This window comes from Mustela lutreola, chromosome 5, assembly GCF_030435805.1.
Source record: "Mustela lutreola isolate mMusLut2 chromosome 5, mMusLut2.pri, whole genome shotgun sequence".
Lineage (NCBI taxonomy): Eukaryota > Metazoa > Chordata > Mammalia > Carnivora > Mustelidae > Mustela > Mustela lutreola.
In genome coordinates, this window is record NC_081294.1 from 45751150 (window position 1) to 45767109 (window position 15960).

General features: G+C 46.6%; 1 protein-coding gene across 2 annotated transcripts in view; it reads left to right on the forward strand.

Moving 5' to 3' along the window:
• The window catches only part of GALNT10 (polypeptide N-acetylgalactosaminyltransferase 10), a 214027-nt gene that overhangs the window by 110431 nt on the left and 87636 nt on the right, over window positions 1–15960 (forward strand). For both annotated transcript variants that reach the window (XR_009353811.1, XM_059174109.1), the window contains exon 4: window positions 12600–12766. Coding sequence is in view for 1 of the 2 variants with exons in the window: in XM_059174109.1 (XP_059030092.1) it covers window positions 12600–12766 (167 nt within the window). In the remaining variant the exon portion in view is untranslated. The remainder of the gene's footprint in view (window positions 1–12599; window positions 12767–15960) is intronic.

A 15960-nucleotide genomic window follows, 5' to 3' on the forward strand; every position in this document is an offset into this window, starting at 1 on the left:
GGCCTTGAAGGAATTTAAGGAAAAAGAGAATGATGACTGGGAGTTAAAGCGATGATCAGTTCTCTCCCTTCATTAAGGTGGTATCCAGAGCAGCCCAACAGAGAAGGGCTGTTAAGTAGAATAGGACAGGGGCACCTGGGTGGCTCAGTCAGTTAAGCATCTGCCTTCGGCTCAGGTCATAACAGGGTCCTGGATCAAGTCCCGCATCAGGCTCCCTGCTCAGTGGGGAGCCTGCTCTTCCCCCTCCACTGTATTTGTACACTATCTCGTTCTCTCTCTGTGTCAAATAAATAAATAGATCTTTAAAACTAAATAAATAGAATAGGACATTATTCACTCCTGATTGTAAACCTCCTGCTCCCACCTTTCTAGGGGCAAGAAATCAGCAGTTATCTCTACCACCAGCACCCACCTCCTATCCAGGTAGTGAATGCTAACAGTTGAGCTCTCTGTGAGGTTTTTTCCCCCCTTCTTTTATTCAACATATATAGACAGATAAAGGGGTTTGTTTTTTGTTGTTGTTGTTGTTGTTTGGGGAGTTTTGGGGTCCTTTTTATAAAAATGTGGTTGTACCATATGTATTTTATTCCACAAGTAGCTTTTTTAACTTAGCATGTTCTAGTCATGTTTCCAAGACATTTCAAACAGCCATGTAATATTCCACAAGAATCTGACCTACGGCAGTCATTACTCTGTTGATGGGCATACAAATTGCTTCTTTCAGTTCTCTGGCTCTAGACACAGAGCAGCAACAGTATCCTTGAACAAGGTTACTTTTCTTTTTCCTCTTTCATGAATCATCAAGAATCTTGTTATTGAAGCCCATTTCCTCCTAATGATGTTTGCCCAGCAGTTGGCATTTACTCAGGATCTGAAGTGTGGTCCTTCTGATGGTTATTTCCTGCTGCTAATTCCGGGTACCTTGACCTCCCATTCCGTAACGATTAAACCAGAGTTTTCCCACTGTCGGCCTGTGTTGAAAGTTGGAGCACATGGACTACATCACGTGTTACATCTGTGGGAGGACCAACCCTGTCATGGACAGCAGTGTAAAGAAACTGTTAGATTTTGCTGTGTGCTTTAAAAAATTTTTTGTTGTTGTTGTCATAACTGTCTTAAAACTAGATATGGTCTGAACGAAGGGCTTTCCAAAATGTGAGTTCAAAGGGAAAGGAAAATGTAACACAAACCAAGATGTCTTGAACACTGCTTGTATCTGAAGTCTGATGTGGGTTAGGGGTGCAGCACCGGTGATGAACGGACAGTGCAGGGTGCACAGCTAGTAATAATAACCCTTCATGATTCTCTGAGCTGTCTGTTGAAAAGAGGGAAGAGCAGGTGGGTGTAGCTGGCTTCTAGCAAAGCCTCCTTGAATGGAAAAGGACCTTCGTAAAGACATCAGCCTGGCACATGTTGTCCCACTAATCTTCTGGGTCCTCTGATTGCAGCCAGACTGTTAAAGAAAAAGCCAGCATCTATCCCATCCCCCAGAGAGGTGTAGAGAAGGGCTGGGAGCCAGGCCCCAGCGGAGGAGGGAAGGCTTGCTGTCAAGATGTGTCAGGAGAGGGCCCAGAGCTGCATCTGGAGAGAGGTGGGGGGGACAGGATCTTTTCACACTCTGCCCACTAACACCCAGTTTCTCCCTTTTGTTCCAGAACCTGGAGATATTTATAACTTCCTCTTAGCTTCTTGGTGGCTCCAGAGTCCATTGGACATAGTCTTACTGAGAATGTTTTTTTTTTTTTTTAAGATTTTATTTATTTATCAGAGAGAGAGGGGGAGAGAGCAAGCACAGGCAGACAGAATGGCAAGCAGAGGCAGAGGGAGAAGCAGGCTCCCTGCTGAGCAAGGAGCCTGATGTGGGACTCGATCCCAGGACTCTGGGATCATGACCTGAGCTGAAGGCAGCTGCTTAACCAACTGAGCCACCCAGGCATCCCTGAGAATGTTTTATTATAAGGGACTGACTATTCTTTATGTAAAATAGATAGGGAAAAACACTGGAATACTGAACTTAAACGATTTACTGGAAAAGGACCTACAGTGTGGCCTATAGAAGGTGGAAACTCACATTATTGAGCCAGATACTGTACCAGCTATATTCACCTGTAGTATCCCTTTCATTCCTTGTGACAGCCTCAATAGGAAGGAATTATATTCCCATTTTAGCCAGGTGGAAACTGAGGCATAGGGCAGCTGTGACATTGCCAAGGTGACCCCCTGCTAAATGACAGCTGTGGGATTTGGACCCAGATCTGAAGGTCTCTCCAGCCCATGCCCCTTCCCTCACTACACCTGCTCTTGCTACTTCAGGAAGTACCCTTTCTCGTGGGCTACTATTTGAGATAATCCATGTATCATCTCATTCTGTGACTCTGGGAAGGTCCCTCCCCATTCCGGGCCTCGGTTTCCTCATCTGTAAAATAAGGAGCACAAACAAGGTGAACTTCAGGCCCTTCTAGCCTTCCTAGTCAGCGATTCTCATTGGCTTTTCCTGTTGAAGCCATGCAGTAGTGGACCTTCTTCCTCAACCCAAAGAGATCCTGGCTTCGGCCACCCGAAGAACACAAACCAACTCCCAAAGACCCATCTGGTCAGTGGAAAACCCAAAACTATCACCTGTTTGGCAGAGGAGAGTGTGTTGACTCGAGTCCCTTGGGAAGGTGCTAAAATGGTGCACCCATTTCTAGAAGAAAACTGTTTATCTAAGACAATAAACACTGGGAGCTTTAAACAACAGAGTCACTCCACAAGGATTTTTTCAGATGATCATTCTCTTAAAAACACACGCACACACACACAAGTTGCCCTTATATTCACTGAAGAACAATTCACTCTATAGTGTACAGAGCACAGTGGTGGTAAAACCCTACAGACAGCAGGTAATCTCATGATGCCATGGTGGCCCGGTGGGCACAGTATTGGTAAGGCCTCAGGAATCACGTAGAACAATACATTGTGCCCCAGCAGCCTCAAGAGTCCATGACCTGGGGGGTCCCAATTTCCATATCAGCCTTATTTTGGAGTTTGGGAAGCTTAATTCTATAAGGGTCCATTCTTTTCAAAATAATAAAGAAAAAATAAGGACACTTCATCTAGCTCAAGTACAACTTTCGGATGCTTGTTTTTGTTTTTCTCTTCTGGGAATGGACTTGGGAATAGGATGATGGACTCCTTGGCCACAAGGTTACTTTACCTGATGGGGCAGTCCCCTGCAAGGAGGCAGGGGCAGTAAGGGAAAAGGGAACGTAGCTAGTTGGAATGTGGAAAAAACCATCGAGGCTCTCGAGGAGGAATTGGTGAAAGCAAGGTACAGCCAGGCTTCCCGGTGCCTTGAAATGGGAAGAGGTTTCTAAGTCTGGCTACCACAGTCTCTTATGACCCCCTCAGCAGCAGAAATTTCTGGATCCCATCCATCAAGAGGCCTTGGCTCTTCTCTATATATCTGTATGTTTGCTTCCCTCTTTAATTCTGGGACTCCCTTTCCATACATCAGGGGCATCTTCAAGAAAGAGAAAGAGGTTTCATTGGCCTCATGCACCCGATCTAGGCACATTTCTTACTAGGCTGTTGATCATGGGCAAGTTGATGCATTGGCTGCTCTTGGGTCAGGGCTCTACCCCTGCCCCAGGCACCATCATAGCCAAGGAAGGTGTGGTTATAGGGCTCACCCAGGACTTGTTCCTCAGCCTTCCTCGGGCATAGCCATTTCTGTTCAAGGAGAAGGCATGGCCAAGGGAGGCACTATGATTGACCTGATGAGCACAGATGTTTCTTTTTGAACCAAGATGGCCTTTGATGCACCCTTATCTTTGCAGAGTTCCTATCCTAGTTACTTCTCAGCTCATACAGTAAGTCCATTTTCTTTTAAAGATTTTATTTATTTAAGAGAGAGCTTGAGCAAGCACAAGCGGGAGGGAGGGGCAGAGGGAGAAGCAGACTCCCCACTGAGCAGGGAGCCCAACACGGGGATCCCAGGACCGCAAGATCATGACCTGCGCTGAAGGCAGATGCTTCACCGACTGAGCCACCCAGGTGCCCCTGCAAATCCATTTTAAAAAAGGAGGAAACTGAGGCCCATTTTACAGAAGAGATAACTGAGGCTTGCAGAGGTTTGGTAACTCGCCCAGGGTTAGGCAACTAGTAGTTGGTGTTTTCCGCTCCACATTCATACAAACTCCTTCCAATAAAGGTGAACAAACACTGAGTGGACATCAGCAAGCACATTGAAAGCACCCACCTTCCTACTAGTGGTAGTTTTTATGCTGAAGCTCATCAAAACCCCCAGAGACCCACTCCTCTAGGCTGCATGGTCCAGCCATCCTCAGACCTGCCAAAGCCCCCAGGTAGCACTTGGAACATGACAGCAGACACCAGGTCCTTGAAACTCTGTATGACTCGGATTTGTTCTTTACACCCAGAGATTCCAAAGGCTTTCCTCTTCATGTGGCTAAACTGAAGAATTAGCCCCAGCTCCCTGTCCAGTAGCCACTGGCCAGGTGGGCTGGGATCTCCACTCAGCCTCTGTAAGCCTCCCCGCCACACTTGGAAAACAAAAGGGTTGGACTAGGCCCTTCCAGCTCCAGTTCAACCCAGCAGCCATTAACTACCTACTCCTTGTTGGCAAGGCTCACGGCTGGGCGCAAGGATACAGTGCTTATAATGCCTTCATGCTTTGTCTTTCCAGCCATTTGCATTCTGCCTTCCCCTTAGCCACAGGCAGGGAGGTGGGAAGATGAGGGCCATATCATGATTTTATTACTGCTCATTTATTTCTCTCCCTCCCTCCATTCAACTCTGTCTCCCTTAGGGACAATGACTTGTTCCTCACCAGTGTAATCCCAGGGCTTAGCATAGTATCTATCACATAGTAGGTGCTCAGTAAACATTTCTTGAATGCATGCATGATTAAGGGAGCAAGCAAATGAAAATGTTTTGAGCCACGAGCTGGCTAAACCTGGGGTACCAAGAATGGGATGCATGTCTACAGCAGCGAAACTCTTATTTAGGCCTTACTAAAGCCCTGTGCCTTTCTCTGGAATGTCCATCTCTAATTCCAGGAGAATTGAAATCTGGGGCATTCTTCTGCTCCTGGTTCTTCTCCACATTTACCCTTCTCCAAGGACAGAGCTAGCCACTCTGTCCATGTGGCTGTTTTAAATTTTACCATGACACTCTGACGGTATTACCATCCCCATTTCACAGATAAGAAACTGAAGCTCAGCGAGTATGAAAACCTGCCCCTGGGTCTCATGGCTGCAGAGTGGCAGAGTCAGGATTTGAAGCCAGGTCGAGAGCATTTTTGGTCCCTTAGACACATACAACATCAGGTTTGTTCAGTTGACTTGCATTTCAACTGGGTCTTTGGATGGTGTCCTATGCTAGAGAATTAAGTGTCTTTTATAATTTCCTTCAAAATGATTGGATTGTTCTATTCAAAGTTGTCTCGGGAGAGAAGAGTTTTGAAATGCTTCCCTTTGATTTTGACTTCTTTCTTTCATATTCTAGTGCTCCAGCATTAAGCCCTGAGGGGGCATCTCAAGGGCCAGTGTATTAGATTTGTCTTTGGGTCCCAAGAGCTCAGAATCCTGCAGGGAATATTAAATTGGGGGCTGCTCAGCCACAGATGGGTTCAGTTATCTCCCAGTCACCCCACTGCCTCCCACCCTCACAAGGGCCCTCACCTCAGCCCAGCCCCTTTCTCCCAGGCAGTGATGAGCAGAATTCAGCGGGAGACAGAGGCTGCCCCTGCAGATCAGAGGTGACTCCTGGGGAACCGTTTCTGCTTCTGTCCTTCAGAAGCCATCCTTGGTTCCAAAACAGATTGATTTGATTGAGAGGGCTTAGAGGTGATCCAGTTATAACAGCAAGGATTCTTTCAGTGATGAGTGACAGAGACCTAACTCAGACTGACCTAAGAAAATGTATTGACTCACGTAACTGAAAAGGCTAGGAGCAGAGCTTGGCTTCAGTTATAGCTGGATCTGAGTCCCTGAATGATGCCAGTAGGAACCTCTCTCCAACTCTTGGCTCTATTTTATACTCTGTTCAATTCATTTGAAGGCAGTGAACATGTATGGCGGTCTCCGACAGACCAGACTTCTATCTTCCCGTGTTCAGTGTCAGCAGAAAAGAGCCGATCTCTCTCTTAGCCAGAATGTACTCTGATTTACAGGTGCCCAATTCCCGCACTGTCGTTGTGGTTGGAGAAAATCAGTGTTCTGATTGGTTGAGCCAGGTTTCCTTGCCCACCCTCAAAGCAAGGCAGAGACCACCCCTGAACCCTATAGAATTGAAGAGTGGGAGATTCCTTAGGAAAAGCAGGATGCTGTTAGCAAAGAAGGAGAAAGAAGACAGAGCACAGGTGCCTGTGCAAGGGGCAGCCTGCTTTTCACTTAGGCATAGGCGCTTCTTTTATGGTGCTGTCTGGGGCCAGAAATACTGACGCAAGAGGACAGGGCCAGAAATACTGAGGCAAGAGGACAGCACCATCGAGTGGGTTTGCCATATGCATGTTTATGGAAACATGCAGAAGAGAACATTCCCTGAATGTTTAGCAGCGGCCTGCCCCAAGTGTCAGGATGTTGCTGTTGTTACCTTTACCATTGTTGATTAGACTTTCTGTGCTTTTTAGACTTTTATCCCTGAGCAGTTCTCAGTTTTCTCCTCAAGAAAAAAAACTGTGGTAGTTTAGTATTCAAGTACAATTAGCATACAGTGACATATTAGTTCCAGGTGCACAATGTAGTGATTGAACAGTGCTCTGCACTGCTCAGTGCTCATCACAATACATGTGCTCTTAATCCCTATCAGCTATCTCACCCATCCCTATCCATCTCCCCTCCGGGAACCATCCGTTTTTTCTCTATAATTAGGAGTCTGTTCTTTTGTGTGTCTCTTTTTATTCTTGTTGGTTTGTTTTGTTTCTTAAATCCTACATATGCATGAAAATGTATGGTATCTTTCTCTGACTTGTTTCACTCAGTATTATACCTTCTAGGTCCATCCCTGTTGTTGCAAATGGCAGGATTTCATTCTTTGTTATGGCTGAATGATAATCCGTTGTCTATCAATGGACATTTGGGTTGCTTCCATGTCTTAGCTATAGTAAATGATGCTTCAGGAAACGTAGAGGGGCATATATCTTTTCGAATTAGTGTTTTGTTTTCTTTGGATAAATACTCAGTGGTAGAATGACTGAATCATACAGTAATACTATTTTTAGCTTTTTTTTGGGGGGGGACCTCCCTCCTGTTTTCCAGAGTGGTCGCACCAGTATGCATTCCCAACAACAATGCAGGAGGGCTCCTTTTTCTCCACATCCTTGCCAACGCTCGTTATACCTTGTGTTTTCTATTTCAGCCATTTCAACAGGTGTAAAACAATGCTCAACATCAGTAATCATCAGGGGAATAGAAATTAAAACCACAATGAAAGATCATTTTATACCTGTCAGAATGGCTAAAATAAGTATTATTTTAAATAAATACAGTCCTGGATCTAGGTCCTCTTTGGGCCCTGTTTTCCTTCTGTGGAAATGGGATCGGCATTCTCCGGTTCTCCTGCCTCCCCGGGGCTGGTACAGATTAGAGGAGAGAGAGAAGGACAAGTGCTCTAGAAACCATCAGGCACGATGAACCGTGGGAAGGCAGAGTTGTTATTGTCTGGTCGTGGCCGAACCCAGCCTCCTTACATTGGGAATATCGTGCCCTAGTTTCCCTTCCTGGCCGCCCTCTAAAGGCGTCGGGTGCAGGGATGCCTCGTGTTTATCACACACCAAAGAACTGGACATAACTCCACCTTGCAGTGGTGAAATCTCAAGATACAACATGCAGATGGGTCTTAAAGAGGACCGCTAAGATGGGGGTGTCAGTGGGGGCAGGGGCCTTCTGTTCCCATCCCCCATCCCCAGGCCTCTTCTTCCTGCTGGTATCTGAGGCCTCCTAAGAGAAGAAAGAAGGGGCTTTTTGCAGGAGCTCCCCTATGGGAAGGGGGCTTGTGGGCAGGTCTGTGGCACCATGCTTCCTGCTGGGTTCTGGAGAGACTGATTTCAGCAAGTCAGACAATTTTTTATTCAAACAAAGAGCCTCTGCTAAGCTGGAAGCCAACTAATGACTAGTGCCCATGGCAAAAGTCAGAGTGCTGTTGTGTGTTTATGTAGTAAATAAATGAGTAGATGGACAGAGGAGGGAGAAAAGGACTAGTCCCCAGCCCCCCATAAAAAAGGTACATGTTCAAGGCTAGGATCCAAGCCGAGCCTTTCATTTGAGTTCTGACTGATCTGTAATTCCATGATTGAATCAAATTAGAAGTGAATTTAGTCTGTTGTGGCATTGCCTATTTCCCTTAATACGTGATGGTGTTTGTGTGTCTGTTGGCAGGCTGTGGGGCCCAGGCTGGGGTTTGAGAGAGCCAGGCCTCTCTGCAGGGTAATAGCTCTATTGTATTTCGCCCCATGGACTCCAGGCAACGTATTACTGCTAACCACACCGCCCTCCCAACCCTGCTTCAGTCGAACGAGCCTCCTGTGAAATTGGATGGGAGGCAGGAATTTCCATAGCAAACTAGATCTCGCCATCTTTCTTGGCCACAGAGGACCCAGCTGAGTCAAGGGAAAGAGATTTTTTTTTTTTTTTTAATTTTTTTTTAAAGAGGTGCTTTCATTTGTTTGCAAAAACCCGCATAATGCAGTTTCTCCCTGACAAAGCTGGCTGATGTGACCAAAGGGATTAGAGGTGGGGGAAGAGCTGGGGGAAGGGCCAGAGGAGGGCTGCTGCACGAGGCCTGGCTAGAAACCGTCCAGCCAGATGGAGGAGCAAGACGGGACCTGAAAGAAGTCCCAAGGCCCCAAGAAGAAAGAGACTGACTTGTCCAGCAGAGCTGGACTGGCAGAATTTGGCAGGGGAGCAGGGGGTGGGAGTTGGGGGGTTGCTGAGTGGGGGATGTCCTCTAAGGGGGGGTTCCTGTCCACACAGTTGGAACGGAGCTCTCTGTCGGACACCAAGGCTTCATTCTTATCTCTGCTCCCCACCCCCAGCTTCCCTTGGTGCCTCTAGCCAAGAGAGAATTTGCAACTAAGGAGACTGTGGACCCTGACCCATTTCCTCCTAATGTTTCTTTCTGAAAATAATCAAACATACAGAGAAGTTTTGAAACAACTGCACGTTGAGCACTCGTGTTCCCACCGCCTAGATTCTGCAGTTAGCACTTCTCTCCCTGCTTTCTTACGTATCTGTCCATCCTTCTCTCCATCTGTCAATCTATTTTATTGTTTGAAATGTTTCAGAGTTAGTTGCAGCACGCCCCTGATGCATTTTGACAGTTGAACAGTGGATTGCAGCGGCATTTTGCATTGCAAAAGGAGATATTTTGTTGTTACTTCTGTTGTTCCACATTTTCTCCCAAAAAACTTCTTACCAGTCTTGTGGAGCTAGCTCCCTCCCACAATGTCTTTTACTTTTGGACTTTTCAACTCCAAAGGTCTTTATGGGCCTGGAAGACAATGTAAGGGAGTGAGACAGCTTTGATGTAAGGCTGTGGGGAGTGGTAAAAGCTGAGGGGACCCAGAGAGCACCTGCCCAATGGAGAGGGGTGTCAGCTCAGCCCACTGCTGCCACGTGAGACTCATGAGGATTTTTGTTTTTTATGAAATCTTGTACTTTTGAAGTGTTTACAGACTGGGTAAAGGGTATCAAAGATGACTTTTGTGTATGAGTTTTCTGTAGCTGCCTTGGCAGTTTATCGTAAATCGAGCAATTTAAACAACACAAAGCTATTGTTAACAGTTCTGTAAGTCAGAAGTCCAACATGGGTCTCACTGGCCTACAATCAAGATCTGGGCCAGGGGGCATTCCCTTCTGAGGACCCTGGGGCAGTCTTGCTTATCTGGGTTGTTGGCAGACTGGTTATGAAGAGTGAACACGCTCTGTTTTCTTGCTGGCCGTCAGCTGAGGATTCTAAAGACTGCCCACTTTCCTTGGTTTACAACCTCCTTCTTCAAAGCCCCAGTGGTGAGTTGAGTCCCTCTCACACTTCATTTCTCTACTCCTTCCTTCTCATCTCTCTGACCCAGCTAGAAAGGTGCTCTATCTTTAAAGGACACTTGTGGGGTGCCTGGGTGGCTCATTGGGTTAAAGCCTCTGCCTTCAGCTCAGGTCATGATCCCAGGGTCCTGGGCTCGAGCCCCACATCGGGCTCTCTGCTCCGCAGGGAGCCTGCTTCCTCCTCTCTCTCTGCCTGCCTCTCTGCCTACCTGTGATCTCTGTCTGTCAAATAAATAAATAAAATCTTTAAAAACAAAACAAAACAAAAAAGGACACTTGTGGTTACATTGGACCTACTTGGGTAATCCAAACTCTTCAAACTCATCTCAAGGTCCTTAACCCTGACCGTATCTGCCAAGTCCCTTTTGCCACGTAAGGTAACATAGTCATAGCTTCTGGGGATTAAGGCTTAGACGTCTTCAGGCTGATACTCTGCCTACCATACCTGGCTTATGACTGAAGATGAAGTAAACAGTTTTGACATTAGTTCTGGGCCTGCCTGGTCGTCAGGTCCCATCTTTTGGGCCCTGGGAAAATCCTTAATATCACTAATGAAATGTACCCCATAGATAAAAAGAAATGAAAGACAAGAGGAATCTCAAATTTTATATAATCAGATTATTAGCAATGATATTGGAATTGCTTTTCTGAAGCAGTTATATATTATAGGAAAAAACAAATAAGTAACAATGTTAAGAATGTAGATTTTTAGCAAAAGAGATAAAACATATAACACCAGATAAAGACATTGCAAGAAAACTGTAGACCAATATCCATTTTGAATGTAGATGCAGAAATCCTCAGCAAAATACTAGCAAACCAAATTCAGCAATGTATAAGAGGGATTATACACCATGACCAAGTAGGGTTTATCCTAGGAACAAGGTTGGTTCAACATATGAAAATCAATCAATGTAATACACTTTATTAAAAGAATAGAGGAACAAAACCCATGTGATCATTTCAGTAGGTGCAGAAAAAGTATTTGACAAAATCCGATATTTTTTTGTTACAAAAACATTCAACAGGGGCGCCTGGGTGGCTCATTTGGGTTAAAGCCTCTGCCTTCAGCTCAGGTCATGATCCCAGGGTCCTGGGATCAAGCCCCGCATCGGCCTCTCTGCTCAGCCGGGAGCCTCTCTCTGCCTGCCTCTCTGCCTACTTGTGATTTCTGTCTGTCAAATAAATAAACAAAATCTTAAAAATAAACAAATAAATAAAAATTTTTAAAAAGAATAATAATATTTGCGCTGAACTGAAATATATTAATTATGTGAAGATTTATGAGTTCATAATGAAAACAAATAATTGACCATCTTTGGAACATAGTAGGGAACCAAGTCATTCTGAAAACTGATGATCAAGAATGAGTCATGTCTTTCCTATACTTTTCCTATACTTTTCTGTACCTCAACCAAATAGTTGTGATCATTTTACTTCATTATAATATCCCAGCCAGTAAATGAAGAATGATAGAATAAAAGTATCACCATTTTGCAAGCCCCTGATAAACTGAAGGATTTAGGCCCTGATCTTCAGTGGCCATCAGCATCACAAAAGGGAAGACACCTGGGCAGTACGGGCTTCCTGTAGGAGGCTCACACCACTATGAAGAGGTTGCCAGAATGTCTCACCAACTTAGGTCAAGCCTCTAGACCTAGCTACCAGTTTACAGGAGCCAAAGGGGGCAGACAGAGGAACATGTTCAGAGACACCACAGCAGTGCGAGCAGCAAAATGCAGACTGTAGGAAATCCAATAGTGCAGTTGACCCAGTTTCTTCAACAAACAAACTATAAGGAAAAGAGAGACTTAGAAGTTGAATCAGCTAAAGACAGCCGTAGGCCTTGTCTTGATCCTGATTTCAGCAACTGTGAAAAGATAGAAGATCAGGGAAACTTGAACACCAACTAGATATTTGATGATATTAAGGAACTATGTTAATCCCTTTGGGTGTTACAATGACATTAAAGGCCCATGGGGCCAGGCCTCCCATCCCCAAGCTTACCATGGGACTCTGGAGAGAAAGGGGGAAATGCCCCCTCTGCCAGCAGAGCCCAGGGAGGGAGAGGGGAGGGGCTGAGCCTGTGAAGCCCAGTGTGTTCGTCCAAATGCGTGGGCAAATGACTTCTCCACTGGTGAGGAGTGTGCGAGGGGTGAGGAGAGAGGCCAGAGCGTTACTGAAGGGTTGTCTTCCACCTGGAATCATGAGGATGGGCATCCATGCTCCTGTAGCGACTGAGGCTTAAACAGGTTAGCACATGGAGGACACCAAACCCTAGTGATGCTGTTGTGGGTTTGTAACTGCTTCTATACAAGTCGGGGGTTCTTGTAGACATACCCCTCTCTACCGTGTGTGCAGGGAATTGGAAGTGTGACTTCGGGATGCTAAGCGGAAGGAGGTTCTAAAGTGACTGAGCTGTCCCTGGCTGTCGCTCATTCCCTGAAGGCTAGAAAGGAGTGGCATTTGCGGTTAGCCAAACCATGTGCTTATGGAGTCCTCTTGACAAGATGAGAGCTGAACCTGTTGTCTCCTATGCCCTGTGTCTCCCTCTAGCTGCAACGGCAAACGCTACCTGGAGACACTCCCCAACACCAGCATCATCATCCCCTTCCACAACGAGGGCTGGTCCTCCCTCCTCCGCACCGTCCACAGCGTGCTGAACCGCTCACCCCCGGAGCTGATCGCCGAGATCGTGCTGGTTGATGATTTCAGTGATCGAGGTAGGACCCCCAGCACCCCGACCCCAGCTTCCTGCCCCTGCGTTCCATCCAGTGACTGGCCAAAGGGTTGGCAGGTTTTCTTCTTCAGCAGCACCAGCAGCTGGGCCACCATTTACTGATGCTTGTTGTGTGCCTGGCCATGACCCTGGCCCTGTACACAGTATCTCATTTAGTCCTCAAAACATCCCATGAAGTAGATTCTGTTTTTATCCTATTGTATCAATGTGCGCTGAACTGCAAATAACAGAAAACTCAATAAACAATAGCTCAAACAGGTAAGGGCTCATTCATTCATTCATTTCACCATAAGATCCAGGACTGGTATAGCTGCCTCAGGCTATCATCAAAGAACCAGGCTTGTCTGTTCCTTCTTCTTCATCCTCAAGGTCCCAAAATAGCTGTTGTACCTCTGGGAAGTCTGCCTTTCAGGCAGGGAGAAGGAAGAAGGGTAAAGAGAACAAAGCCTCCCTTTTTCAAGATTTTGCCTTCTTATTCAGAAAAGACTTCTGGCCAGAAAACTCTGACATCCAGGCCTTCCTGTCTGCCAGGGTGCCTGGAAATGAAAGTGTTTTGATTTGGGGCGTCTTGAAGAGAGGTAGGAGAGGGAGATGTACATTAGAAAAGGGGCTGAGCGTGCCTTTCTCTGGTCTCTGCCACACAATTCTCCAGCTGAGAAGACTGAGCTCCAGCTCGCCTGCTCTGAGCAGTCTCATCGCCTGGTTGAACCTAACGGCCTCCAGTGTCAGAGCTCTACTAGGTACCGTCTAGGGGTACCAGCCACAGCTGCACACCGTCTTCAGTTAGGGATGTCATTAGCACTGCTCACTCCACTGCGTGTGTCATTGCGTAGTTGCATGGCTCTTTGTTGTTGGTCCTCCTCACTAGATCGTTCGTGGTCTAGAGCAGGGGATCCGTGACTGTGTGCAACTGAGTGAATGAATGGACAAGGAGGGAGGAAGCATGTCCCAGCCATACACGCACTCACACACACACATACATATGCGCACACACATACATGCACACACACATGCATATGCACATGCATACACGCACACAAAGCCACACCAGCAGCAGGGTCATCTGCAGCCACAAAGACAGACGTTCCCTCCATGACTGGTGCTAGCCTGTGTCTCTGTGTTCTGAAGCAGCAGCTGTCCAGGGGGTGGACCCTACACCACTTGGCAGGATCCCCCTGTCTGAGTGTCATGGGGCATGAGTCCCCCAGAGGTAGAAGAAACCACACATCCACTGGATTAGAAACGAGTGTGTCTCCTGCTCAATTAGACAAGAATTTTAAGACCATCTAGGCTGTTGGCTTTCAGTATGCATCTCAGAGCAGTAAGGGCCCAGGGGTGCCTCAGGGAGCACTGTTTGCAGTAGGGTGAGCCTTGCTGGTGCAGTGGGGCATTGCGGGGGTGGGTGAGTTCAGCTCCCTCTCCTGGCATGGTCTGTGTTTGGTTTCTGAAAAGGCATTCACTAAGAGGAGCTGCACTGCTAATGAATACGTGATAATCACAGATACCACTCAGCCTGCTCCTTTTACAGGTGCAAAACCCAAGGCCTAGAACTGTGGTCAGGCTTAACTAGAACTCACAGCTGGCTGGTTGCAGAGGAAGGACGAGAAGCCTGTTCCTGGGCTCCCAGGGCAGCCTGTCCCTCCTCACCTCAGCTGGTTACGAGAAATGTGGCAGAAGTGCGGCACTCTTCTCTATCCCCAAGGACGCTTCTCAATAAATTACTTTTCCATTGTATTAAAGAGCAGGGTTCTTTCTAAAAAGAGCTCATTATAAAACACATCCAATCCTGGGCTATAATGGTTTGCACCTCTAATATCCCAATTTCCTCAGTGATAAAAATAACATGACATACCCACCCCCCAGTAATAAAAGAATGTGAAAGTCTTCAGAAAGAAGAGGTAAATTTCATAAGAATGACATTTTCCAAGTGCATCTCTTTCTCCAGAGAGCAAAAATACTGGTCCAATGTGGTACCATTGCGAGACCCTAATAGGATAGGGAAGAGAAGAGATACTATCCCTATTTCCCAGATGAGAATGACAGGTAAGGCCCCTAATTGTTGCCCCTTTTCTTCAGTGAATCAGGCATGCAACCCAGAGGCCAGCTCTTACCTCATGCCCCTCAGTCCAGCACAGTGGCTGTCAGATTTCCCAACCTGCATTTTTCAGAAAAGCAATCATTATTCTGGTTTCAAGAAGGAATTCTTAAGGCAGCTTTGGAAGAAAACTTACTCAGCAGTGATTGTTTTAAAAATGAGATTTTGGGAGAAGCAATTTCAGAACTATGGAGAGGCCTGTCCAAAGTACAGCAAATACGGGCCATCATAAAAGACAGATTTCTCTGGGCCCTGTGAGCAGAGGCAGTTCTCAGAGTTGAAATTCATAGATGCTAACTATGGGTTAGATTGGGGCTGCCCAGCAGAAGGCATTTTCCTCTGAAATGAGTCTCCTCCAGGCTCCTCAGGGCAACTAATTGTAATTCAGCTAAGGGTTGAGACCTCGGGTAGGAGACAAAATTGGAGCAGATGAATGCTTGAAATAAGATCCAGGGCTCTGTGCAGGGAGCGCTGGGGACTAGACTGGAGGCTGGTGCTGACCCCAGAACAGTCACAGCCTTGCCTGCAAATAGAGCGTGTGGAGTTTTCCAGGGGTGTCCAAAAGCTCTTCAAATGTGTGAGCTTTGCTTGAGGATTAGGAGGACATGGAGGTGTTTTTTTGTTTTTTTTTTTTTAAGATTTTATTTATTTATTTGACAGAGGGAGAGAGATCACAAGTAGGCAGAGCAGCAAGCAGAGAGAGAGGGGGAAGCAGGCTCGCTGCTGAGCAGAGAGCCCGATGTGGGGCTTGATCCCTGGACCCTGAGATCATGACCTGGGCTGAAGGCAGAAGCTTAACCCACTGAGCCACCCAGGCGCCCCTGGAGGTGTTTTTGTACCAGTGGGAAAGAGAGATGAGGGTAGAGAGGAGCAGACCTGCATCCAGATTACGCTGCCCGGACGGGAGATGTTTTATTAGAAGAAACAAGAGAGGCCTTTGTTCATCTGGTTTTTTTCTATTCCTTTTCTCCTTCTCCTCCAAACTTTCCAATAGGGTTGGTTTTGCAGAAAAATAGGATATGTAGTAATGGAAAGGGTTATTGGCCTTGGCTGAATGACGATGGGCTCCCTGGAATGTTCCC